The sequence below is a fragment of the Cervus elaphus genome, chromosome 24 (genome assembly GCF_910594005.1).
Source record: "Cervus elaphus chromosome 24, mCerEla1.1, whole genome shotgun sequence".
In the NCBI taxonomy this organism is placed as follows: domain Eukaryota; kingdom Metazoa; phylum Chordata; class Mammalia; order Artiodactyla; family Cervidae; genus Cervus; species Cervus elaphus.
The window spans coordinates 66,497,218-66,523,443 of NC_057838.1; the positions used below are offsets into that span (position 1 = coordinate 66,497,218).

At 48.2% G+C, this 26,226-nt stretch overlaps 1 protein-coding gene across 4 annotated transcripts in view; it reads right to left on the reverse strand.

Annotated features, from left to right (window-relative positions):
* Positions 1-26,226, reverse strand: part of VGLL4 (vestigial like family member 4) — a 152,820-nt gene that overhangs the window by 31,444 nt on the left and 95,150 nt on the right. For all 4 annotated transcript variants that reach the window (XM_043885787.1, XM_043885788.1, XM_043885786.1 and 1 more), the window contains one exon: positions 4,911-5,100. In XM_043885787.1, coding sequence (XP_043741722.1) covers positions 4,911-5,100 — 190 coding nt within the window. The remainder of the gene's footprint in view (positions 1-4,910; positions 5,101-26,226) is intronic.

Here is a 26,226-nt window from a genome sequence, read left to right on the forward strand (position 1 = left end):
TATAGTCCAACTTTCACATCCATACATGACCACTGGAAAAACCACAGCTTTGACTAAACGGACTTTTGTTGGCAAAGTAATCTCTCTGCTTTTTAATATGCTGTCTAGGTTGGTCATAGCTTTTCTTCCAAGGAGTAAGCATCTTTTAATTTCATGGCTGCAATCACCATCTGCAGCGATTTTGAAGCCCAAGAAAATAAAGTCTGTCACTGTTTCCATTGTCTCCCCATCTATTTGCCATGAAGTGATGGGACCAGATGCCATGATCTTAGTTTTTTGAATGTTGAGTTTTAAGCCAACTTTTTCACTCTCCTCTGTCACTTTAATCAAGAGGCTCTTTAGTTCTTCTTTGCTTTCTGCCGTAAGGGTGGTGTCATCTGCATATCTGAGGTTATTGGTATTTCTCCCAGCAATCTTGATTCCAGCTTAAACTTCATCCAGCCCAGCATTTCGCATGATGTACTCTGCATAGAAGTTAAATAAGCAGGGTGACATACACAGCCTTGACATACTCCTTTCCCTATTTGGAACCAGTCTGTTGTTCCATGTCCAGTTCTAACTGTGGTTTCTTGACCAGCATATAGATTTCTCAGGAGGCAGGTCAGGTGGTCTGGTATTCCCATCTCTTGAAGAATTTTCCAGTTTGTTGTGATCCACATAGTCAAAGACTTTGGTGTAGTCAATAAGGCAGAAGTAGATGTTTTTCTGGAACTCGCTTGCTTTGTCGATGATCCAACGGATGTTGGCAATTTGATCTCTGGTTCCTCTGCCTTTTCTAAATCCAGCTTGAACATCTGGAAGTTCACGGATCACATACTGTTGAAGCCTGGCTTGGAGAATTTTGAGCATTACTTTGCTAGCGTGTGAGATGAGTGCAATTGTGTAGTAGTATGAGCATTCTCTGGCATTGCCTTTCTTTGGGAGTAGAAAGAAAATTGACCTTTTCCAGTCCTGTGGCCATTGAGTTTTCCAAATTTGCTGGCATATGGAATACAGTGCTTTCACAGCATCATTTTTTTAGGATCTGAAATAGCTCAGCTGGAATTCCACCACCTCCAGGAGCTCTGTTCATAGTGACACTTCCTAAGGCCCACTTGACTTCGCACTCCAGGATGCCTGGCTCTAGGTGAGCGATCACACCCTCATGGTCATCTGGGTCAGGAAGGTCTTTTTTGTACAGTTCCTTCTGTACAAGAAGAGTTCCTCAGCTTAGGGTGGGGAAACAATCTACAGATCTTAAATTCTTCTTAGCAGGTTTGTTTTTCAGAATGCTAAGGGCACAGCAACTCTGCCACTCTGATGTGTACTGCAGGACGGAACACTAAAGGAGTTGATATTGCCGTAACCATGGAGATAGAAGATGCACTGGGATGGGTGAGGAAGAGCTCTGTGGAGTTGAATTAAAACTGCAGTATTAAAGTGAACCCATGACTCCCTAGCTCCTTTCACTGAGTATAGAAACCAAGCTTCCTCTGATGCCAGAAATGCTGTGTGTGTATGCTGTCCAGTGTGGTAGCCATGAGCCACATGTGGCTACAGAGCTGAAAATGGGGCTAGTATGACTAAGGAGCTGAGTTTTTAACTTTATTTGAAGTGAAATGTGAACGGCCACACGCAACCATGTCTACTATTAATACACGAGACAACTCAAGTCTAGAGGCAATGATACCACAGTTAACACTTAGCACCCAGATCTTGGCTTCTAAAGACTACTCCCCATTGAAAGGAATCAGATGCAGAAACCTTACAAGGTAAGCACGTGGTCTGCCAGACAGCAAGAAAGGGCTTCATGTAAGAAGGACACAGGAGTCAGCTGAAGGGGCTCTTATCTGCCAAAATCAGGGACAGTTAAACTCACCTAATAAAAGAGGAGCCCTGGAGTCCATAGGAATGACAGACGGGTGACAGGAGAGCTCTTCCACATCGGCTCACACTTGAAAACCAGGATCACAGATGAAATGACTTCTGAAATTCATTCTGGTAAGGTGAATCTCACCCTAACCCTTGCCTCATACCTTAGTCCACTTTCTTTCTAAGTGGCAGACAGAGTACTTTTCAATTCCCAAACAAGACATTCATGTTCTTAACACTTTTCTTAGGCAATAAAAAAATCAGAACAAATAAGCCAAAAAAACACAAAAATTCCTCAGGGCCACCCTTTCAATAAGCAGTTCAAATGACCTGGAATTCTCAATTTCCAAAATCTGGAGAAATCACTAGGGGAACCTCTGCTCTCTCCCCTTCCTTCCCTAAAGAAATCAGAAGACAGTCATACTCTGTAGCTTCCTACCCTGCCTCAATCTTACCCTCGCTCTAGTGGAAAATAACTCAATATGATGGTTTTGTGAAATGCAGCCAAAGCATACATCTTTGAGGACCCCCCTCCTCTCCACATGTCTGGAGGAGGAAATGGCAACCCATTCCAGTGCTCTTGCCCAGAAAATCCCATGAACAGAGGAGCCTGGCGGGCGATAGTCCACGGGGTGGCAAAGAGTCAGATGAGGCTGAGCACAAGTCCTCTTCACACGAATCTGTAGTTTAGTATGGAAAACTTTCAGGCACCTTAAATAAAAAGGAGGGCATGCACTACAGTTTAAATGGCAAACATTTCATCAAATCAAGCAACGCACTTACTAAGCATCCTACCTCACAAAGTCGTAAGAGGAGAAGTATCTTTTAAACCTGCCTCCAAAACTAATCATCCGGGTCTTGGAAAACACGCATGGCAAACTTTTCACTAAATCAAGCAACACACTTACAAGCTACCCTACCCCATGGAGTCATAAGAGGAGAAGTATCTTTTACACTGCCTGTAAAACTAGTCATTCGGCTCTTAGAAGACACACACCGAAACCTCAGCAATGTTACTGAGATGAGGAGCTACCCCTCGGCAACAAGCGACACTGCACGTCTTTCGTCTCTAAGTCCAGGCGGTTGGCCGGCGCTGCTGTTTCTGTTCTAAACCTGTCTGAGGACATCGACTGTGAGTTGCACAGGAACTCCCCAGTTCTCTATTACCGGCACTTTATAGAGTATTCACAGTGTCATCAGAGAACCTGTGCATCAAGGTCATATTTGCAACCACAAGATCATTTTCTAAATGCTTTGACATTCTAATAATATCAGTAATGATAGAAGCTCTGCTTACTATCTGAGCACTGCGCTCGGCACTCATCCTTTGCGGAAGGAACCTACTCCCACTGAGAAATAAGCAAGCTGGGATGAATCTGAACCCATAACCCAGTTATGACTTTCAAACATCACATTCGCCGTTAACAGTGCTCTGGTTTCCTATCATCACCGATATCTGAGTCATGGACTCTGTGATAATAAAAGCAGTAACTCTCATCAACTGGCTATTGTACTGTGCCCAACTCCATGCATATCTCCACTCCATACTGCTCACAACAGCTCTACACACGAACTCAGCACTGCCGCCGTAGAGAAGGATATCGGGCCCAGGTAAATGAAGTGATTTGGTAAGTAGCAGACCTGGGATTTCAACTAAGGCACGTCTGATCACAAAACACACCTTCTCACAGCCAGCTCCCACTTCCTTCCTTTTCTTTTTTTTAAAAAAAAAAGACCAAATGTCTCTTGTTTGGGTTTGGGGAAAGACAAGAGATTCCTAGTGACAAAAGAATGAACTGCCAACAGTTGGACGCCCAGCATCTAAGTTATGAGCCTCCCCTGTTTGCGAGAGGTCATTGTTGTGCAGAGCCTCACTGCTGGATTCCTGATCTTAGCAAATTCCAGGCTCCAGACTGCAGGCTCAGCCTCTGACTAACACCGCAGTGATTTACCGAGCATAAACGCCACTGTCAGGGTGTCTTATGACCGCGCACACAGCCCAGCGCGCTGGAATGCCGGAGATGCCGAGGGCTGCTGGCGCACTCCGCGCCCTCGCACCACTCGAGGTCCCCGCCTCCAGACTCAGCTCCACACTCCTGCCAGAAAACAGCAGCGTCCTTGGAAGAACTGGGGAAGCCGAGCATCTTGAATGATCACTGCACGCTAACTCACGCGTGGGGAGGGGAAAGGAACAGGGCTGTTCACCTCCGCCCTCTGCCGAGCCCCCGGGCTCTGACCACACCCACCCGCCAGAGCAGCCTCCCCGCAGAGTGGGGGGGGTCTCTGAGTCCAGCAAACATACAAAGCAGTATCCACTCCCTCCGCAGGGTGTGCGTGTGAGAAACACAACAGTGGGGGGGGGGGGCGGGGAGCAAAACTAGGGCACACGGAAGCACGCGGGTTTCCCAACACAAACGTGGTGATGTCACACAGACTCCAGCTCTCATCTCAACAGAGGAGGACACGGAGGCAACTCGCGTGCAGACTGCAGGGAGCAGCGCCCCCCCACACAGCCCCAGGACCGCGGCCTCAGGACCACTTCTCGGAGGGCAGGAGCCGGAGTGTTCAGACCCAAACATGAAAACCACCCTCCGCCGTGGGAAAGTCTCAGCTGTGTGTCACGAACACACCGGCGAGCCCGCGTGCCTACATCTCAGGCAGCTGGCGTTTCCCAGCCGGGGTCCAGGGGTGCTGGCCCCTCCGGTCACTGCCCCGGCCCCTAAGGACACTCAGCAGGGATCAGTCCCCACCAAGAAGCAGCTGGCAGGGACCAGGCAAGGGAGGCAAGTCTCCCCGATGCCCTCCTGAAGCCGCTTGAGCCAAGTTACCCCAGTGGGGAGCGCACGCGAACGGCGGACACATGGGGCAGAGGTCACCTCCCCGAAGTTATTAAAACCAGTTAAATGGCCCCTCCGGGCAGGGAGCCGGGGGGGGGTGGGGGGGGTGTGGGGAGGACTAGCAGACACCTTCTCCCTTCGGAGTCAGCACAGAGCAGCCGGAGAAGCGGGGCCCCGCAGGCCCCCGTGAGCTGGGCCGGCTGCGGAGAGGGGGACACTTACAGGTGGGGGGCGAAGATGCGACTCATCTTGGAAGCATGGTCAGCGTCACAGTCCAGGTCGTCGTCACCGGGGTCCACGCCGAACTTCCTCTTGCTGGGACTGATGGGCGGGGGCCCCGTGCGGTGAGCGGTGAGGGCCGAGGCCACCGGGAGGGTCTGCAGCCGGGGCTCCCCTCGGAGAGCAGCTTCACCTGCACAGAGACAGAGGTATGTCAGCGTGGTCACCAGGCAGGACAGAAGCGCCCGCCCGCCCCCACGACTCCCGGGGGAAAGTCGCTGGCAACGTGATGGGCTGCCCCGGGGTGCTCAGAACGGGCCCAGGCCCGCAGTGAGCTGCCGGGCATGAGACTTTCTACATAAACGTGGCTTCCCAGCACGATCGCTCTTGTCTCCCCCAGCTTCACTGAGATATAATTGACATATAACGTTGCACGGCTTCACGGTGAACCACGTGTTCATCTGTTACACTTAAAGACTGCAAAAACGTCACCCCAGAGCGAACTACATCATTACGTCACATAACCATCCTCTCCCCTTCAGCAACTTTTTAGGGTCTAGGTTAAAATAAAAACTTGCAGTAAAGTAACGGGGGAGTGCAGACCATGAACCACCTCAGGAGTTAACTGAAAGCATGAAAGGTCTTTTGACTTGTGGGTGATTCAACTGCTGATCTGGAAGAGGATGACCTAACCGTGGCTTCATTAAACCCCTCACCTCACTTCTCTTGCTTGTTACATTTTTATTATGTTTTTGGTATGTTATTTTTTTTTTAAAGAATGAGGAAATTTTCTGGGCTCATAGTTCACGTATTTGCCCCCAGTGTTAAAACACCATGGTTTAATGGGAAATAAGCATTTTTCCCTCAGACTACACTGAAAACCTGCATGTCACAAACATCATGACTATGATCTACACCGCGTCTCCGTGAGTAATTTGTCACGAGCTGATGCACAGGGGCAGCTCTCAAAATACCTTCAAAGTCGGACACTCACATCAGAGTTCACATTCTGATCGGATTCGACATCTGGGTGTTTTTCACTCCTGTTTCAGAAAGGCTTTGAGCGAACAGCTAACTTTGGGCCTCCTTATGAATTAAAATAATCATAACCTTTCATTTTAAAAATGGTTATGTACCTTCTAATATTTGTAAGTGAGAGTAATATTTACTTTTAAGAGCAAACTTCGTTTTCTAAGTCATGGAACGGGGCGGGGGGGCGGGGTTGGTGGTTTACCTAAAATTCTCACAAATAATAACCCCTCTGTGGTGCTTCTGATATTTGGCCTCAAAGGCCTGACCATTTCTGTTTCCACTTGGGTCCCCATTCAAGAGTCACACTGGGATAAAGGCCTGTGGAACCTGAGAGAGGCGACCTTCATCTGCCACACTAATATTCCTATCATCACAGATGCGTGGGCAGTTCTAACAGTCGCTCGCTTCACACACACACGACAAACATGACCCTGTTAGGAGGAGTGAGGGGAATTTAAAAAAAAACACCTTCTTCATGTTTACCAGGGAAAATAAAAACTTTGCCAATTTAGTCAGCAGGATATAAGCTAGCAAACATACGGTCACCCGTAAGCCACCTCCAGTCAGGATTTCTTTTAAGGGCTCTGGTCCCAAAGCAAACTGGAACTTTCCATCTTAAATAAAATACCTAAAAAAACAAGCCCCGTGCTGGCCTCAGAAATGCAGCAGGATTTTGGTTGACCCTCTACTTCCTAGTAAGTCGTTTCTAGTTTAAACAAACAAACAGCACTGCTGATGTCTGTATCTTGATAAATCAGAAAATACCCCAAGTCGGCCCCTCCTCCACAGAGCATCAGCAGCGCGGTTAACTTCTGGAGGAGCCCCGTAAGACCCCCAGAAATTCAGCAACTGCAGAAGAAGCCTCATCCCCAAGGCCCGGCGCCAGCGTGCGCTCCACCCAGCGTTTCTCCATGTCCTTGGAAGGATACGCGGGGTGAGGAGGACTCCGTGTGGACCCCTGGGCTTTGGGAGCCATTTCGTAAAGATGCCAGATGTGTGGCAACAGCAGTTGCCATGGAAAACTGCCACTATAGCAACAAAGGAAGAGTCGCTCCCAAAAAAAGGAAGAGTCACTCATTACACAAACGTTTGCCGTTACGTGAAAAGCACAACCCTTGGGGTAAGAATTACATTCCCGCTCCACTCCCCAGCTCCCATCCTTGTACAAGTTCTTGGGCTTGTTTGCATTTAAGTTCATCAAACGGATGCGCTGGCGTGTGCCCCAGTCCACAGGAATGAATCTTTTGACAACACTGGAGATAGGGGACCTGGGGGGTAGAGGACCCACGGAGGAAGCACGGGTGGTCCTGCTCCCCCTGGGGGTCCTCCAGAGACGATGGGGACATGCCTGCCGTCAGTACTGGACTCCTCTGAGTGACCGATGTGACCCACTCAGGGTCACACGTGGGCGGGTTAACAGTCCCAAGAGCCATGCCCGCTGCCTGTCAGACTAACATTCCCCTCCCTGGGCCTCCATGCAACCAGGGGGTGGACCAGCTAGCCTCTCACATTCCTTCACACCCAATTCTGTGGTCCACAATCCCCTCATCTATTAGGTAACCAACCAGCCAACATTTACTGAGACCTGGTACTGTGTGCGAAGTCGCTTCAGTCGTGTCCGACTCTTTGCGACCCCATGGACTGCAGTCTGCCAGGCTCCTGTGTCCATGGGATTCTCCAGGCAAGAACACTGGAGTGGCTGGGGGGCCGTTTCCTCCTCCAGGGGATCTTCTGGACTCAGGAATCCAACTCTCTCTTCCTATATCTCCTGCACTGGCAGGCGGATCCTTTACCAATTAGTTGTGAAATACTGAACTAAGACATCAAAACCCAAAGTATGGACCTCCGATCTTAGATGGTTAAAAAAAAAAAGAGAGAAGCTATAGTCAAATACATTTGGAAACCATGAGATTAAACAATTCTCCCAGGAGTTCCTTCCTGACTTCCTAAAGCACGCATCAGTCTCTAAGAGGCAATCGCAGCAGCGGTGGCTTCCGTGACCCCGCCCCAAGGCACCCTACACCTAGGTAGACTCAGCCTTCCACGCGGCCCCACCCTCACCCAGCCAGCCAGGAGCTCTCCAGTCACTGACAAAACACGATCCAGGCTGCTCCAGCCTTCACACGCAACATCTGGTCCCAACTGGGTTTCCCACCTGTGTCCCCAGTATTCCTCTTTCTAGGCTTTGAAAATCTTAGCCCTAAAAGTTAACCGGTCACCACACAACACAGAGAACTCACAATCTTTACTTGGGTTCTCCCCCTAATCTTCTGGTATTCAATCCTATACATAAGGCCAACTAAAAATGCCACCTCCTTCAGGCTGCCTTCCTTGATTCCTCTATCTGAAAATCATCTCTTTTCCTGACGCTCATAGAAATGTATCACTAGGGCCCTTCCCACTTTGTGTCTCTTGAAGTAAGGGACACTGTATTCATTTCCTATCCTTGGAGCAGAGACCCCAGTGTATTCCACACAGCAGAGGGTCACGATACACTGACAATGTGTGTATAAGGCCAGGATGCCCAGGAACAGAGTTTGGGGATATGTTAAAGATTAAAAAATAGTAGAATAAGGACTTTTTAAAGATCAATTTGAGTATATATTTATATGAAGAACTCTTTAAAATTCAATAACAGAAAGATAACCCAAATTAAATAGAGGAAAGGATCTGAATAGAACTTTCTCCAAAGAAGGTCTACAGATGACCAGTAACCAAGCAGGAGGAAATATCTTCAACATAATTAGTCGTGCGTGCATGCGTGCTTGGTCGTGTCCAACTCTGGGCAACCCTATGAACAGTAGCCCCTCAGGCTCCTCTGTCCCTGGGATTCTCCAGGCAAGAATACTGCAGTGGATCGCCATGCTCTCCTCCAGGGGATCTTCCCAAACAAGGGATCAAACCTGCATCTCTTAGGTATGCTTGCACTGGCAGGCAGGTTCTAGCCACTAGGAGGCCAGGCTAAACAGACACAGGACGTGTGCTGGTGAGGACGTGGACAGGTTAGAACCTTCGTGTCTTCCTGATGTGAATGTAAAATGGTGCAGGTGCTAGGGAAAACCACGAGGGGCAGCTTCTCAAATGGTTAAGCACAGATCCAGCCACCCCCCTCCAAGGTAGAGAGATACAAGAGAAATGGGAACACACAATCACACAAGACCGAGCCACGAATGTTCACAGCAGCTGTGTTCTTCACAGCCCCAAGCCCACACACCCAGCGCGGAGCAGACGCAGGAAACGTGGTCTTTCCACACGCGGGAGTGTCGTTATTCGGCCACAAGAAGGACTGAAGCCCTGATTCGTGCTCCATCACCGGCAAACCTAGCGGACAGGATGCCGAGTGAAAGAAGCCAATCCGAAAGGCCACGTGCCGTCTGGCTCCATTTTACGCCGTGTCCACCACAGGCAAATGCGAGGAGACAGAAAGCAGATTCGTTTTAAAATAAAGGAAAGTAGATTGGTGGCAGCTGGGAGTTGGGAGAAGTCCAGGGTGGGACATGACTGCGAGGGAGGGCAGGGTTTCTCTTGGGAATGATAACAGAATGTTCCTAAATGTGATGAAGGCTGCAGAGCCCTGTGAATACAATAAAATTCACCGTCTCATGTGCTTTAAGTGGGCGAACGGTACGATAATGTGAATTACACTTCCCTAGAGCTGTATTTGTAAGTAGGTGAAAGAAGATCCCACTGTGACGAGATCCTTGTCTCCACAATTAACTGTTAAATAAGAACAAGCACCCATTAATTGTCCCTGAAATAAAAATAAGCCTCTTGTTACTATAGCTATATCTTTCTACTATGTCATGGTCAGATAACTTTCTAAATATTTATCAAGTGTAAAAAAAAAAAAAAATCAGAGCAGAAGAGCTTGAGGTTATGCAGGCACTTGGGTTCATCAGAATCCTATTAAGCTCCGGCTCAGCTTTTAATCAGACCGTGTTTGAGTGTCTATTACACGCCGAAGGCTGTGAGAAGTGCTGTCAGAAAAAAAAAAAGATGACGAAATTTTTATACAGACTCTGACCACAAGCAGGGAAGGGAAAGAATACACACCAAAAAGAATTTATCTTGGGGTATAAAAGGCTTTTTTCTTTTGCGCTAATGGGTATGCTAAATCTCACAATGGTTTGGTAATTTGAAAAAGGAAAAATGATCTTTCTTTGTCAAGAACAAACAAGAGAGGGGCACTTGAGCTGTCTGAGGAAGCCGGTATTTTAAGTTTCTGAGTTGGCTTAGCTACAATTGTCAATTTAACTTTTTTTTTTTTAAGAGATTACAATTATAACTAAAGGAGCTCGACTCAAACTGTATCTGGCCTGTTAAATAGAAGATAATTTTATCCAGGTATCTGTTACCGAAGAACAGTGCCTAATGGATACAAAAATTAGTTCTTATTTCCAGTCATGATAGTAGTTTTAGTAAATGGATCAAAAGTGTTCCTTAATTATTTTTCCAAATTTTGAAGATGAGCAAGGATTTTGGCCCAAGATTTCACAAGAGTCAGCATATACTAATTTCAAATTTAAAAAAAAAGTTTCACAGAGTGAAAGAAAAAAGAAAACCACTTAGCTTTATGATGTGCTATATAATGATTCTGGTGAGATATCAGAGGAAAATCCTGCTTTCCAAGTCAGAATGGGGACGAAGGGAAGAGAGATCAAAGGAGAGAGATGAGCCCCAGGAATCCACAGCTTCGATTCAGAGTCATGTTCCTGCCACAACTAAAGCTTCTAGGACTCTAGACTTCCTACACTATAATGAAACTGACCCTTGTCCTTCATCAGGTGGCATCTTTGGATGAGAGGTGTGTCTCTTTCTTTGGGGGACGTGACACATGGTCCATCTTAGACCAGACCCAGTGCGGAGCCTCACTGGAGGGCCTTCAAAACGGCGCCTGTCTCTTTAACCTTGGGGGCCCACATGCCTAGCTGCTCAGTCGTGGCCGACTCTCTGCGACCCCAGGAACTGTAGCCCGCCGGGCTCCTCCGTCCATGGGCTCCTCCAGGAGAGAATACTGCAGCGGGTTGCCATTTCCTCCTCCAGGGGATCTTCCCGACCCAGGGATCAAACCCGGGTCCTCCGGGACTGCAGGCGGGTTCTTTACCGCTCCCTCTGGGAGGCCCCTTGAGTTCACGCTGACGGCCTGCCTCTGGCTCTCATCTCTACACGCTCCGTAACGTGGATCTTCCAGAGGTGGCTGACAGAGAAGCACTCACCTGTTACCGGACACGCTGGACAAGGGGCGAGGAGAAAAAGCTGCAACTGAGACCCCTGACCGCTGACCTCACAGCTGAAGGAGATTTGGTTAAAAACCAAGAACCCTTCGCAGGCTCGGCCTTCCAGCTTCATTTCCTTATTTCAGCGCTGCAAGAAAGCTGTTGTTCGTCAGTGGAGGCCTGGGAGAAAGGTGGTCTGGTCCACAAAAACGCAGACCTTCACCACGGAGAGGAGGCCACGGGGCTGGTTCAGAGAGGTAAAGAGACCCCAGGACAAGGCGGGGGGCGGGCGCCAGACCCGGGCCAGCTCCCCGCCACGCCTCCTCCTCACCAGCTCTGCGGCCGCATTGAAGACTGTGCGTGACGCAGGGGAGGTGAACCAAAATCGCGGCATTGACTGTGGCTATGTGGAGACCAGTCAGGCGGCGCAAGGCTGAAATGACTGTGTGTTTAAGGATTCTCTTGCTATAACGTCTCCCGCTCCAGTATCCTGGCCTGGACACTTCCATGGACAGAGGAGCCTGGCTGGCTACATACAGTCCTTGGGGTGGCGAAGAGTCAGACATGACTGAGCAACTAACACATGCTATAACTTCTACGGATTTTTCATGAACCGCTTATGCCTCACTCGACGGAGAGTTTCCTGCCACAATTTACATCTTGGCTGTGTCCAAGATTTTATGTTCTCCTCTCCTCCTCGTCTCTTTTATCGTGTCAGAACCTAAATCAAAGAGGTATGAAAACCACGGCCCGGTCCCCCAAGCCGGCCGCCCAGCAGTGGGCTCCGTCTCCCGTCTGACCACAGCCCACAGCAACCAGCTGACATCACCCTGCTGGCAGGGAAGCACCTGATAAAACAAACGCGCTCCACATGTCCCAACCCATCTCCCACCTCACGGCCCGGCAGCCGGGGCGTATGCCTGTTCTCTCAAAGAATACTGCTTTGTCTCACGGGCCAGCAGCTGGGGAGGAGACAGCGAAGTCACCCGCTCTCCAACGGTTCACTTGTGGCTATTCTTGACTGCTCTCTGCAACGGAGGGCTGTTGGGCAACACGATGAAACCCGGGTGAGCCAGCGGAGATAAAAGATGTGACGTAGCGTCTGCCAGCAGTGCAGAGATCGCATGCGAGGCTACAACCCAGGGACGGAGCGCGCGCACCCCCACCCTCCCACGTCGCCAGAGGTGTCCCACCAAGTGCCTTTCCCACCGTCACTCGAGACGCACAGCTCTGATCCTGCAGCCCGATCACACGTCTGGAGGCCGAACCTCGGCTAAAGGCCACTCCTGCAGTCAGTCAGGACATGGGCATGGGGGGGGGGGTCTCTGCCAGACGCCTGACGGAGCTTGGTTTGAGCTGTTCTTGCCTTGTCTTTGAGCAACAGTGAGACCGTTGGTGGGGGCGGACTAAACCTACAACCCACATGACTGACTGCTAATAATATATATTAAGGATAACAAAACCATTGTAAAACTTGCAGACTTGAAACACACCCTGTTTTCATTAGAATTCCAAGCACTCCAAATAATCTTGTAGACGTGTCTACAAGATACTTTGTCAGGACCTTCTTATATCTTAAGGGAATGGCGAACCACTTCGGTACATATCCTATTTTAAAATCATTTAAAAATCTGAGCTCTTATTCTGGGTTCTCCTGACTATAGTCCTGTAAAGGAAGAGAAGGAAGGAAGGAGAGCTCACATCCTGCAGCCAAGGAAATCAATGTTTCAAGAATGGGTGAACGTGGACTTCCCTGGCGGCCCAGAGGTTAAGACCCTGCACGTCCACTGCAGGAGGCACGGGTTCGATGCAAGGTTGGGGAACTAAGACCCTGACTGCTAGGCCGTGCCACATGCCACACAGCGCAGAAAAAAAAGAAAAAAGAATGGGTAAATAATTCAAGTCACAAAGCAAATTAATAGAAGGGCAGAAAGGAGAAACCGGGCATTTAGATTTCTCAGCTTTCATGGTCCTTCTAGCTGTGCAGGGTGCCTTACAGGTCAAGGAAAGGAAGTGGGAGGAAGACAACTGAAGGCAGGAAGTCGGAAAGAGAGTGGCAGGGCGGTGGGGTGAGGGCAGGAAGGGGGCCCGATGGGCTGAATAATGCCCCCGGGATTCTTATGTCGCAGTCCTAACACCCCAGTACTCAGAATGTGACTTACGTGGAGACAGGGTCATTTGGGTGGGCACCCAGACAAAACGACTGATGTCCTTATGGGAGGAGATGAGGACACAGACCAACACAGAGGAAAGACCACGTGAACGTGAAGACAGACATCTACCAGCCAAGAGAAGAGGCCTCGTGTGAAACCAACCCTGCCGACACTTTGATCTCAAAGTCCGGCCTCCAAAACTGTGAGAGCAGCTGTCTTCTGTGGAAGCCCCCTGTCTGGGGTACCCTGATCCAGGAGCCCAAGCTAACTAAGGTAAGGAGGGCAGGAGGAGGGAATAAAAGGAGGAAAAAGCAGAGAAGGTGAGGACAGAGCTGAGACCTGGGTCTGATGCAAAGACGGAACAGCTTTGGGACAGAACAGCTTCCACCACTTGGTCTATCCCAACTGACCTAACCTAGTGGGACTGGTCAAGATGCAAGCGATATAACTCCTGAAGGCCACCTGCCCGCAGAGGGGAGGAGACGGATGGCTTCACAGAAAGCAAGGGGGTCTCCTGGCTCACGACCAGCAAAAGTGCAGACACAGCCTGAGCTGCGTCTCAGCAAGAATATTCGCAAAGGGGAGACCACGGCTCTCTCTAAAGAGCGTAAGTAAAGGGGAGGGTCCTGGAGAAGTGGCTGGGGGCCAGTGGGAGCGGGGCAGGTCTCACTCAGACTGCTGATGCACCAGGGGTAGACAGTGTAGACAGCTTCCAATGGTTTCAAACATCTGTCATTCTTCAGAGGCAAGAGGAGAAGCGGTAAAAAGAAAATCCCAAAGAAAGGGCAAGAATTCTGTAATTCCCAAATATCCATTCTAAATACACACTTGGATGCTTTAGTAGGGTAAAGAGAAAGAATAACCTGATATCACAAAGCACTAACTGGGATCTCCCTGGTGGTACACTGGATAATCTGCCTGCGAATCCAGGGGACATGGGTTCAGCCCCTGGTCCAGGAAGATCCCCCGTGCGGCAGGGCAACTGAGCCCATGCACCTCAACTATTGAGGCCACGTGTCCCAGAGCCTGTGCTCGGGAACAAGAGGAACCACAGTGGGACGCCCAAGCACCACAAGAGTCTCACCCCACTCGCTGCAACCAGGGAAAGCCCGTGTCCAGCAGAGACCCATCGCAACACCCACCGCCCGCTCCCCAAATAAAAAAGCATTGACTGAAAAGAGTGTGAATCACTCAGTCACATCCAACTCTTTACGACCCATGGACTGTATGTAGCCCAACAGGCTCCTCTGTCCAAGAAATCCTCCAGGCAAGAATACTGGAGAGGGTAGCTCTTCCCTTCTCCAGGAGACCATCCCGACCCAGGATCTCCTGCATTGCAGGCAGATTCTTTTACTGTCTGGGCCACCAGGGAGCCCTGAAAATATTTTAAAGTAAATTTTTAAAAAATTGCTATATTTGCATTCCTATGTTGCTGTTCATTTACCTAGCAGGTTCTACATCATTTAAAATAACCGTGTGGCAACACTGTAAAGCAATTATACTCCAAATAAATAAATCAATCAAAAAAAATGTTAAAACTTTATGTCCAGAGATTAATACTCTTCCAAATCAGCTTGCAATCTACTCGATTATATGAAAACTTGAAGGTTCCTCTCCCACTTAATTTGCATGAGAATTGATGGCCTATTTTTAAAATAAGTATAAATGGAGTGCAACCTTTCAAAAGGTGTGATCTTGCGACTTCCCCGGTGGTCCAGCGGCTAAGACCCCATGCTCCAAATGAAGGGGGTCGGGGTTCGATCCCTGGTCGGGGAACTGGATCCCACGTGAGACAATGGGTTCACATGCTGCAACTCAAGACCCCGTGTGACAGCAAAGAGCGAGGCTCCCGCGCACCGGAGCCAAGACCTGGTATGCCCAAAGAAATAAACAAACACTTAAAAAAAAAAAAGTATAAAGGTGTGACCTCGGCAAAGTCTCTCCACCTCTCTCACACCTCTGCCCTCAGCTACCTTGAGAGATCACAGTGAGAATCAGTGGAAATTTGCAGGAAGTTTCCAGCCCAGAACAGCCACCTGTTCCGTTCCATCCTTTGCTACGACTCCCACAGAGAGGACGAAAGGGGACTCCTCCAGCATCTCTCCCGCTGGTGGCCAGAGGTCAGCAGTGAGCTGTGTCCAGCCACCTAAATGGCAAATCAGCGCCCCAGAGGATGGGTCAGTGAGGTGCCCCACCTGACCACCGGGAGCCGGCAGGCCATCGCGGGGCAGCTACCTGACTGCCTGGACTGACGCCACGTGTGTTAAAAGGACATGAGCCCACACGGCGGCCCCGGCCTGTCTCAAGGATTACACGGGGAAGTTGGCACAGCGCCCGGGGCTCCGGGACCCCTCCCCCCAGGCACACCCTCCATGCCTTCACTGGCTCCGGACACCTTCCCCGCTCCCCCAGAATGCACTCAGAATTCCTCGTGACCAGTGCAGTCATCCCCACTTTCCAAACCCAACCCCAAAGTGGCCTGCCACCCCAGAAGCATCTCTTGTGAGATGGCCCGGTGGAAGCTCCCAAACTACAGATATTTTGATATCAACACCATCGTGCTTGCTATGGTCTCTCGAGAGGCAAATAGGTACAGTCTCGTTCCCTGAAATATATTCTAGTCCAGACCTGAAAGAAGACGAGGCTCCCAGGAACCAATGCAGAATTCACAGGTGAACCGCCGTATGCTCTCCTGAAGGCCAGGCTGGGGCCGCCGACCCCCAACACGGGGTCTCACGCCAGCTTCGAACCCCCACCACAAGTTGCTGAGGTGTGGCAGACATCCCAAGTCCAGCATCTCAGAAAGCCCTTCTGCCGCCCACAGAGAGGCGGCCACCCACCGGATTCCTTATCGTTGCCCCACGGGCTGGGTTCGGAAGCCAGAGTGAATTCTCCAAGGATTAAAACAAGGCACAGAGTTCAAAGACTCCACGAGGCAGAGTGAGCGCAGCACGGGGAACTCAGGCACCCACATGATCTCAGCATCCAATCCCCGTGAAGACCGGTAAAATGAGCAATTTAAAGGAAGATCTTTGTCAGCGTTATCACTCAAGGATCCAAGAGCCCAAGGACATAACTCTATTTTCTCCAACTCTTTGTGTCAAAATCATTTTAAAGCTACTGGAAAGTTTAATGAAAAGTGAATATCCCATTCCCTTTACCTTGATTCATTTTGTCTGTCTACACATATCCAGCTTTTTTTTTTTTTAAACTATAATTGCTACAATTTGTAAGGTAACTTGCAGACATCATACTCCAAGCACTTCAACTGTCTTCTCAGAGTGAGAAGAGTCTCCTTCATAGACAAAGAACCATCATCACACCCAAGCAAGCTAAAGCTGACATAACATCGTATCTAATATCCAGTCCAGATTCAAATTTCCCCAACCGAACTGTCTCTTTTTCTGGGGGGGATGAAGTAGACAGAATCCAGGATCCAATCAAGAATCAGACACTGGGCGACAGAGCTGCTTCATCTCTAATTTCCGAGCAACTTTTTCTTTCTTTCTCTTCTGTGTCAATGATATATTTAAATGTGTGTGTGCATGCTCAGTCATTTCCAACTCCTTGCGACCCCATGGACTGTCTCCCGCCAGGCTCCTCTGTCCATGGGATTTCCCAGGAAACAACACTGGAGCAGGTTGCCATTTCCTCCTCCGGGGGATCCAGACCAACCAACTGCCCTACAGTTTCCCGTGGTCTGATCATTTCCCCATGAAGCAATTCAAGGTGAACGTTTCCAGCAGGAAAATGAGAGGAGGTATGCACAGCATGTGGCCTCATGGGGGAGGCACCTGATGTCACCCTGTCCCACCGCGGGTGACAGTAAGCGTCAATGCTTGCTTACGATGATGCTCACAGTATTTCTCTACCCTAAAAGAGTAACGTTTCACAGTAATATGGGCGTGAGCACCCTGCCGGGTTTCCCAGGTGGCTCAGTGGTAAAGAACCTGCATACCGATGCAGGAGACACACAGGAGATGTGGGTTCGATCCCTGGGTTGGGAAGATCCCCTGGAGAAGGAAATGGCAATCCACTCCAGTATTCTTGCCTGGAGAATCCCATGGACAGAGGAGCCTGGCGGGTTATAGTCCATGGGGTCGCAAAGAGTCAGACACGACTGAGCACCACAACACACAACACATCCTGTCACTCTCAATCTCCTTCCGTTCATTTCAGTCGCTCAGTCGTGTCCGACTTTTGTGACCCCATGGATTGCAGCACATCAGGCCTCCCTGTCCATCACCAACTCCTGGAGTTTACTCAAACTCATGTCCATTGAGTTGGTGATGCCATCCAACCATCTCATTTGCTATTGTCCCCTTCTCCTCCTGCCCTCAATCTTTCCCAGCATCAGGGTCTTTTCAAATGAGTCAGTTCTTCGCATCAGGTGGCCAAAGTATTGGAGTTTCAGCTTCAGCATCAGTCCTTCCAATGAATATTCAGGACTGACTTCCTTTAGGATGGACTGGTTGGATCTCCTTGCGGTCCAAGAGACTCACTCTCAGGAGTCTTCTCCAACATCACAGTTCAAAAGCATCAATTCTTTGGTGCTCAGCTTTCTTTACAGTCCAACTCTCACATCCATACTCATGTATCAATCACCTCTTCTTTGCTCTGCAAGAGACCTCCCGACCCCTGATTACAACTCAGCACAAATCTGATATGAGACACAAATTTTTTTACATAAAAGACAGTGAAAGAAACATATAAGGAAACACCCAGCACAATCAGGGACTGGCTTACGCTCTTCTTGGAAAACAACAGGTGCTCAATAAACATTTGCTGCATTAGAAGCCTGTATGGTTCAGGCAGATGAAAGCTATCGGCACGAACTTCGTCCTCTCAATTATTCCTCTCGCATCACCTTAAACTTGGCAGAAGAAAGTCCTTCAACATGGTCTCCTGGTCTCCCACCAAAAGAGTGTATAGTCCCTGATGGATCAGATTGTTGAAATCAAGTCTAAAACCTCCCAGCCCGGTGGTGATGACCTCCACAGCCCATCCCTCCAGCCTTCCCCTTCTCTTCCCTTTCATCTCTACTCCTCCCAGACTTCGCCGCTCAATCTGTTCACTCACATAAGGGGTGCTCTTCCATCTCACCATCACCTGGCAAGTTCAAGACGACGACCCTAGTGCATTCGTTAGCCTTCACTCTGAGAGCTGCCGCCCAAGCCCTCTTCTTGAATGGCACTTGAGTGAAACCTGCAACCCTGCCAAGTCCCCCTGGAAACTGACAGCCAGAGCCCTCATTTTCAAGGCTAATTTGCTGCTGTTTTTTAGTGGCTAAATCACATCTGGCTGTGACCTCACAGACAGCAGCACGCCAGGCTCCCCTGTCCTTCACTATCTCCCAGAGTTTGCTCAAACGCATGTCCGTGGAGTCGATGATGCCATCCAACCATCTCATCCTCTGCTGCCCCGTTCTCTTGCCCTCAACCTTTCAAGCATTTCTTTCCATCTCTTCCCATCAGGTGGCCCAAGTATTGGAGCTTCTAACTGCGAAGCAGTTTTGAATCCAGCCCCTCCTAAAGAAAGTATGGGATTAAGAAATGGCAGAAGGAAAGAAGAAATGTGGTTCTTTCGAAAGAACTTTAGTGCCTGCTATGTTCAGAGCAAACACTATGCCCCACTAAGGAGAAAACAAAGATGTTTGAGATCTGGTCTTTGCCTCAAGGAACAGCAGTTCTCGCAGGAGCGATAAGTCATGGAGATAAATAACAGGTAAGGAAGAACTAAATGCAGAAACAAAAGAGATGCTCTGGACATGAATGAATCGTATGGTATACGAATCGCATCTCAGTAAAACTGTTACCCCCAAAATTGCTGAGGACCACAGACGACTTTTGCTACAATGTTTCTGTCAACGATCACCATACTGGGAAGTACAATGGAGAAAGTTTTCAAAGAGTAATTTGAAGATAAAAATACACTCATTACAGGTAAAAAGAAAATTTGAGATGCTATGGACACTTCATATGAGGAAGACATCAATTCTAGCTCTAATAAATATACTTAGGAGTGGAATTCGAAAAGCAGGTAGAATTTCGACACTTGGAAACTATGGAAATGGGCATTCCAGGTGGGGCTCAGCTGTGGGAATAAAGGTAGAAAGCAGGAATGGTGTCCTGTGTGTGAGAGGTCCATCTAAGTAGAAGAAAGGGCCTGTTTCATCTGCTGGTTAAGAGGTAAGGCTACAGAGATCAGCAGGTCAGATAGCACAGGGCTCTGAGTATAGTCAGAGTTCAGATCTCACGGCAGACAACGGCGGGGTGGGGGATACTGGGAGAGGAGACACAGATGAGGAGGAGCTTCAGATAAGGGAGGTCTGAGGACGCCGTGACGGACTCAGCTGAGCCAGGGGACGGGGCAGTCAGGGAGGGCCCCAGCGTTCATACATGCACAACGGGCAAGAGGAGGCCCATTCGAGGGACATTTTACGGGAAGATGAGAGAACTGGACAGTGTTTTAACTAGTACCTTCGCCTGATCCTTTCAAAACAGGCTGCCCTCATCCTGTTCCTAAATCATTCCCTCAACACTCTTGCTGCTCTTGATTTCTTTATATGTTGAGCAACTAGAACAAAGTGAAAAGGCCAGAGAAAAAGCTGTTTTCTGGCTTATGGATTTATGAGTGGAAAAAAAAAAAGACAGTATAACTCCATATGCTAAGATACACAGGTTGGTCTAACAAAGTCTAGTTCATCTTCTGCATCCACATTTCTGTTATGTCAGTGGATACTTTTAATATTCCCATAAGGTGATTTTTAATTGTTGGAGGAAAAAAAAGGTATGCCAAATTTTCTTGAAGTAAAATAATATTGATGTCCATTGTTTTAGTGGCAGGGACTATGCTGCTGCTGCTAAGTCACTTCAGTCGTGTCCAACTCTCTGTGACCCCATAGACAGCAGCCCACCAGGCTCCGCCGTCCCTGGGATTCTCCAGGAAAGAACACTGGAGTGGGTTGCCATTTCCTTCTCCAGTGCATGAAAGTGAAAAGTGAAAATGAAGTCACTCAGTCGTGTCCGACTCTTCGTGAACCCATGGACTGCAGCCCACCAGGCTCCTCCGTCCAAGGGATTTGCCAGGCAAGAGTACTGGAGTGGGGTGCCATTGCCTTCTCCAAGGGACTATGCTAAGGGAGTCCAATTATCCATGATTAATCAACATTCATTCAGTAGTTACTTGTGGGCATCACCTGATTTATGAAGAACAAACATCAAACACCTCAAATAGTGATCCATATTTATAACAGAAAAATTTGTAACAGTGGTTTAAAACAGACTCAAATGAAATGTTAAGTTCTGTTAAAATAGACCAATCTTATTATAACATGCCATCATTCATTAAATTGATGTCAAGCTAATACACAATTATGTTGTTTATTTTCACAGTACACAGTATATTTTGGAGTCCTTTTATGGATAAATTTATTTCAATAATTACAGTTTGCATAAGCTATTATTAAAAGATGTCTGCATGCCCCAACCAAAAACTAAGAGGCTATTGAAATTGAAGTCTGAAAGTAGACTGACCAGCTTAAGACAGCATTAAAACACACTTAGTGGAGACTTACTGGTGAGGCACACAGCTAATTTAATACGTAGAGAAGAATGCTTAATATCAAAACATATTTCTATTCCCATTAAGAAAAATGCAGCAAAACCAAAGAATATAGGGATCTGTGAGTTGCTTTTTGCAGGGACTATTGCGCATTCATCCCCTAGATTTTCATATTAACTAGAAATCTTTCAGATGTCCTTATAAAATCTTATAAGATCCTTATAAAAATTATATCCAACCAAGGAGAACTTCTTGTATCACCAAGTTCCAAGAGACTGTTAGACCATAATCTAAAGAGCCATAAAAGTTAATCTGAGAACAAACATATCCCACCAGCATGGAGAATTGACTCTGCTTCCAAAACCTGAAAGGCCCACATGCTGCTAAGTGTGAAAGGGGGAGGGGGGCTGCCCTAAATGAGACAGCTTCAAATGTGTGTGTGCGGGGGTCCTATGGACATTTTCCTTTGCTTCTCATTCCCTCCCCACCCCCACCTCTCCTTTCAAGTTTACGTCAGTTATCGGGTGAGGGAATTTTATCAATGAGAGGCCGAGAAGGGCTGACTCCCTTGGGCATGTTTGCTCAAGATATGAAGGTCAAACAACCACCGTGCTCATAAAAGTTGTGGCCTTTGGGGGCGGACCTTCAGGTCGCTGCTCCTCACCTCCAAGTGACTCAATATGAAGCAAAAAAAAAGAGAGAGAGAGAGAGAAAATGGTGCTGATCAAAGACCAGGCTGTCATTAAGTAAAAAAGAAGGGGGATGAAAGGCCTGCCCTCACTTCAAAGGGCAGCTGAGCTCAGGTGTGCTAACAGCAGGAGGCCGCAGGCCGGGCCCCAGGGCGGGAGGTGGCCTCCAGAGGGCCAGGTACCCAAGGGCGGGTTGTGCAAAGCAGAAATGTGACAAAGGACACAGATGCAAACGCTTTCTTCCCGCAGGGACAGAGGAGGAGGTAACCCCCAGATTATCAGGTGGAGGTGGCGTACCTCAGGTCTGCACACCCACAGATGAAAAATGTTCAGTGTAACGAGGTTCAAGGACCATGGAAGAAACGAGTGTCTAAAGCCGTTGTACAATTATATTTGAACAGTTCTTCCTTATGCCCTGAGGTGTGTCCTGAAATAAACCTTCCTTCTGAGAGACCTTGGCCGTAGCAGGAAGTCTGGCTTCCCAGGACTTGAACGCGGGACCCTTACTTAGTGCGCTGAGGCGGAAGGGCCCCCCTCCCCCCCCAGACTTGCTAGAGACCCTTGGGCAGAGAAAGAGCAGGGCCAGCGGGTCCATTTCTGAAACCACGACAGTGCCCTCAGCTCACCCCCTCCACTCCGTCTTCCGTGCCTGGCACCTGGACAGACCAGACATGCTGCTGTGGGCAAGAAAGGAAGGACTTACATTCTCAGGGGCCCTTAAGTCACTCAGCCTAACCTCCTTCCTCAGACAGACTCCGCGGAGTGACTATTAGAAGAGGTGACTGTGAATCACCCCCCAACACACACACTCCCTCTAACACAGGAACAACCTTATCTGTACAGCTCTGGCCACATGGCAGACTTTTCAGGGAGTTTACAAGTTTCCCCTAGAACGTACTGTTAGTGACGGACACGCGTGCATGCTAATGCCCTGAAAGCAGAGAGGGCAGCCAAGGCCTCCGCCTGAGATTAGTAATCGGGAAGATGGGTAACCACTCAGGAGCAAATATTTACTTAGGGGGGCAAGAGGGATTCCGAAAGCTTTATGTATGTGAATTTCATTCCATCTTTCTAATTTCCTACAGAGTAGGTACTATACTATTAATCTCATCTTTCAGAAGAGGAAAATGGCAGCAAAAAGTGGCTTGGCAACTTGGCCAGGTCACAGGACTCCGGAGAGGCTTACTGGAGACGAGTGTGCACCGTCTCGGTTTCGAATGATGAGCAGGAGTTCACCAGTGGGCACAGGACACCGGGAAACAGAACGGTGTCACTGAGCCTCCGGAGCACGAGAGACCCAGTGGAAGCACGGAGGCGACAGGAAGGAGAAAAGCAAGCCCACGGATGGTGGTGCTGGGGGGCGGCCTCTCCAAAGCCCCCTAAAGTCGATCACCATGAGTAAAAAAACTTGGGTCGGCTTCACAGGCAGCTGCCCACCACGCCCGTGAGCCCTCGTTCTGCCCACTTCCCATCAGACTGGCCCCGGGGGAACAGCCCTGCTTGCAGGTCCCGGAGCGGCCTCTTCCACTGGCCACACTCAATAACGGAGGGTGGACTTCACCCCACGGGCCGACAGAGTGGCCAGGCCTGAGGCGGAAAGCAGCACCTGCATGCGGACGTGTGGCCATGTGCTCACCTGCCCTGGCTGACCTGGAATTCCACCCCCTCCTCTCCTTTCCCCCGGGCTGCAAACACCGGACCCCAACACGCACACATCATTCTCCGTGAGGATCGTCTTGCAGCATGCATGACGCCAACTTGCTTCTTCTAAGATAGCGAGCAGTGATTTAAAGAAGGCACTGTAGTCGACTGTCAGCTTCTTGAGAAGACCTGCATCACGCTCAGCACGGAAGGTCCCCGGAGCGCCGGGCACCCGCCCAGTGGACTACGGGTCCCGGCGAGGCTCAGATTCCAGCTAAGGGTACTTTGCACAATGTTTTCACGTGAGCAAATGCCCACCCACAGAACTTTGCCAAGAATCAAATGAATAAAGTAACAGTAACGAACAACATGCTCCACTCCAAACCTCCAAGTCTTACAAAATCTTTGCTGAGATATAATTCGTACACCATAAAAGTCACCCATTTAAAGCTGCCCGCTTCTATGCGTTTTAGCGTATTCATAGGGTTGTACAACCATCCCCACAGTCTGAGGGGGGGAAATAGTTCATCCTTCCCTTCTCGGCCAAAAAAATAAATAAATAAACTTACAGCCCTTAGCAATCACTCCCCACGCTGTCCCCTACCCTCCAGCCTCTGGCAACCATTCACCTCCTTTCTGTGTCCAGAGATTTGCCTATTTGGGACATATTTCTTAGAACTGAAATCACATACGAAGACTTCTTTCACTTTCACTCAGCATAACGTTTCCAAGGTTCATCCATGTTGTAATAATATATGTCAATACGTTCGTTTTACTGCCAAATAATATTTCATCATAGGTGATATGCCATATTCTATTTACCCATTCATCGGGGGATGGGCACTTGGACTGCGTCTGCCTTTTGGTTAAGATAATGCAGCTATGGGTGTAAAATCTGCGGACAGATTTTCGTGAGGCCGTGTTTTCAATTCTCTTGGCTGTATACCTCAGAACTGAACTGATGGGTCAAATGGCAACTCTGTCTGTAACATTTTGGGGAACTGCCAAACTGTTTTCTAAAGAGCTTATACCATTTAAAATTCCTACCGGTGACAGAGGAGGGTTTCAACTCCCCCAGATCCTCAACAACACTTGTCATTTTCTACTCTGTTTGATGTCAGTGGGTATGAAGTTGTACCTCACTGTAGTTTTAACTTGTGGTTTTCTAATGACTAATGATGTTGAGCATCTTCTCATGTGCCTATTGGCCATCTGTATATCTTTAGAGAAGTGTCTGTTCAAATCCTCTATTCATTTTTTTTTTAATACAGCAAATTCCCATTGGCTATCTACTTTACATACGGTAATGTAAGTTTCCATGTTACTCTCTCCATACAGCTCACCCTGTCCTCCCCTCTCCCCAAATCCTCTATTCATTTTTTAATTGGGTTACCGGTCTGTGTATTCTTGAGGTATAAGAGTTTTTTTATACACTCTACACTCAAGTCCACTACCAGATATTTGATGTGTAAAGTGTCCTCTGATTCTGTGGTCCTCCTGTCTTTTTACTCACATCTATTTTTACACTTATCCTATAAGGTATGCAACTTTTATTACAAACGCTCTCTTAAAAGCCACTAGCTTTCCCTCTTGCTTTTTGATAGGCCAGCCTACGTACAACGAGGCCCCAGCCATTGCTAAATACCCACCAGATACACCCGGGTAGCAAACTCCTAAATAACGGTGATATTCACCATAGACATTCTGGCATTTCAGAAATTCAAGCCATCTCCCAGAGCCTTATTTTAATGGTTTTACAAAACAAAGAAACACAATGTCACACTATTAATAGATTTAAGGACCTACATGTGTTTTGCCAACCTATTTTCTTTAAAACCATGCTGACAACAGTCATTAAAACTGAGCCCACGCTAGTATGCTTCTAAATTGTTTCAGCCTTAAAATAAAATAAATTGTTTCAGCCTTGACACAAGGTCAATGGGAATTAGACTAATGAAGAAATAAAGCAATACTGAAACATTTTCATTTGGGGTCTACTAGACCATATTAACTTCCAGCAAATTAAATGGATGAGTGGTTTGCAACCACTGACATTTGTATTTCACTGTTCGTTCTCCAGGCCTCTTATTCTCTCTGTGCCATTAACCTTGAGGGTCTAGCTCTTTGTCAATCTCATTTCAACCACGCTTTCCAGGGATTTCAGAATCAGTAATTCCACAGCATACTGTAGCACAGACCCAGTCAAGTCAGAGAGACAGGTGTTAGCTCATGTAATTGAGACGTTCCCATCTGCTGCCTTGAGAGCCGAGGCCTGAGGGACATGCCTTTTCTTTCTTACACTCACTCTGGGGTGTGCAGGCTTCAATGATTCATTTAATGTAAGCGCTTGATATTTCGGCAAATAACTTAAATGGCTAATGTGTCAACCTTCCTTGGACATCAACAGGATGGACGGTCACTAAAGATTCTCACATTAAACATATTCTGACTCCCAAAGGTGCTCAAACTCCAGAGACCATAATCTGGGATGCAGAAAGGGAAGTCACCTCATCCACATCCAAATTCTTGCTTCTACATTCACCCCCATATTTTCAGCGTACTTCACTGAGACCATGCATCATTAACTGGGACACTGTCAGGGCACTGGAGCCTTGCTGGAAGGAATAAGAGGAAGGATCTAGGAACTTGAAGCAGTAAGGGATCTTATTTTAGTCAAGAGTTAAAAATAGGTGCTGTGTAAAGAGGAATTACACTCTCTTTCACAGGGTTTTCTGTCCAAGTTGCTGATCCTGAATATTTACCAGGTGAAACTGATTTCATGTGACAAATGTATTCCTGAAGATTTGGGAGTAAATTAACTTTTGATTAAGTCTGATCGTGAGCTACCAATGTAAACCAGGCTCCTACGTAAACCGGAAGTGGTTCTCAGTTTATTGTCATTGATCCCTGGAAACCGTCCTTACTGCTTCCCATTCCGGTGCTCCTACCCTCCACTGTGGTACAAGGTTTTCCCAAGTGTGGTCCTGGACCACCTATCTCAGAATCACCGGGAATGCTTGTTTAA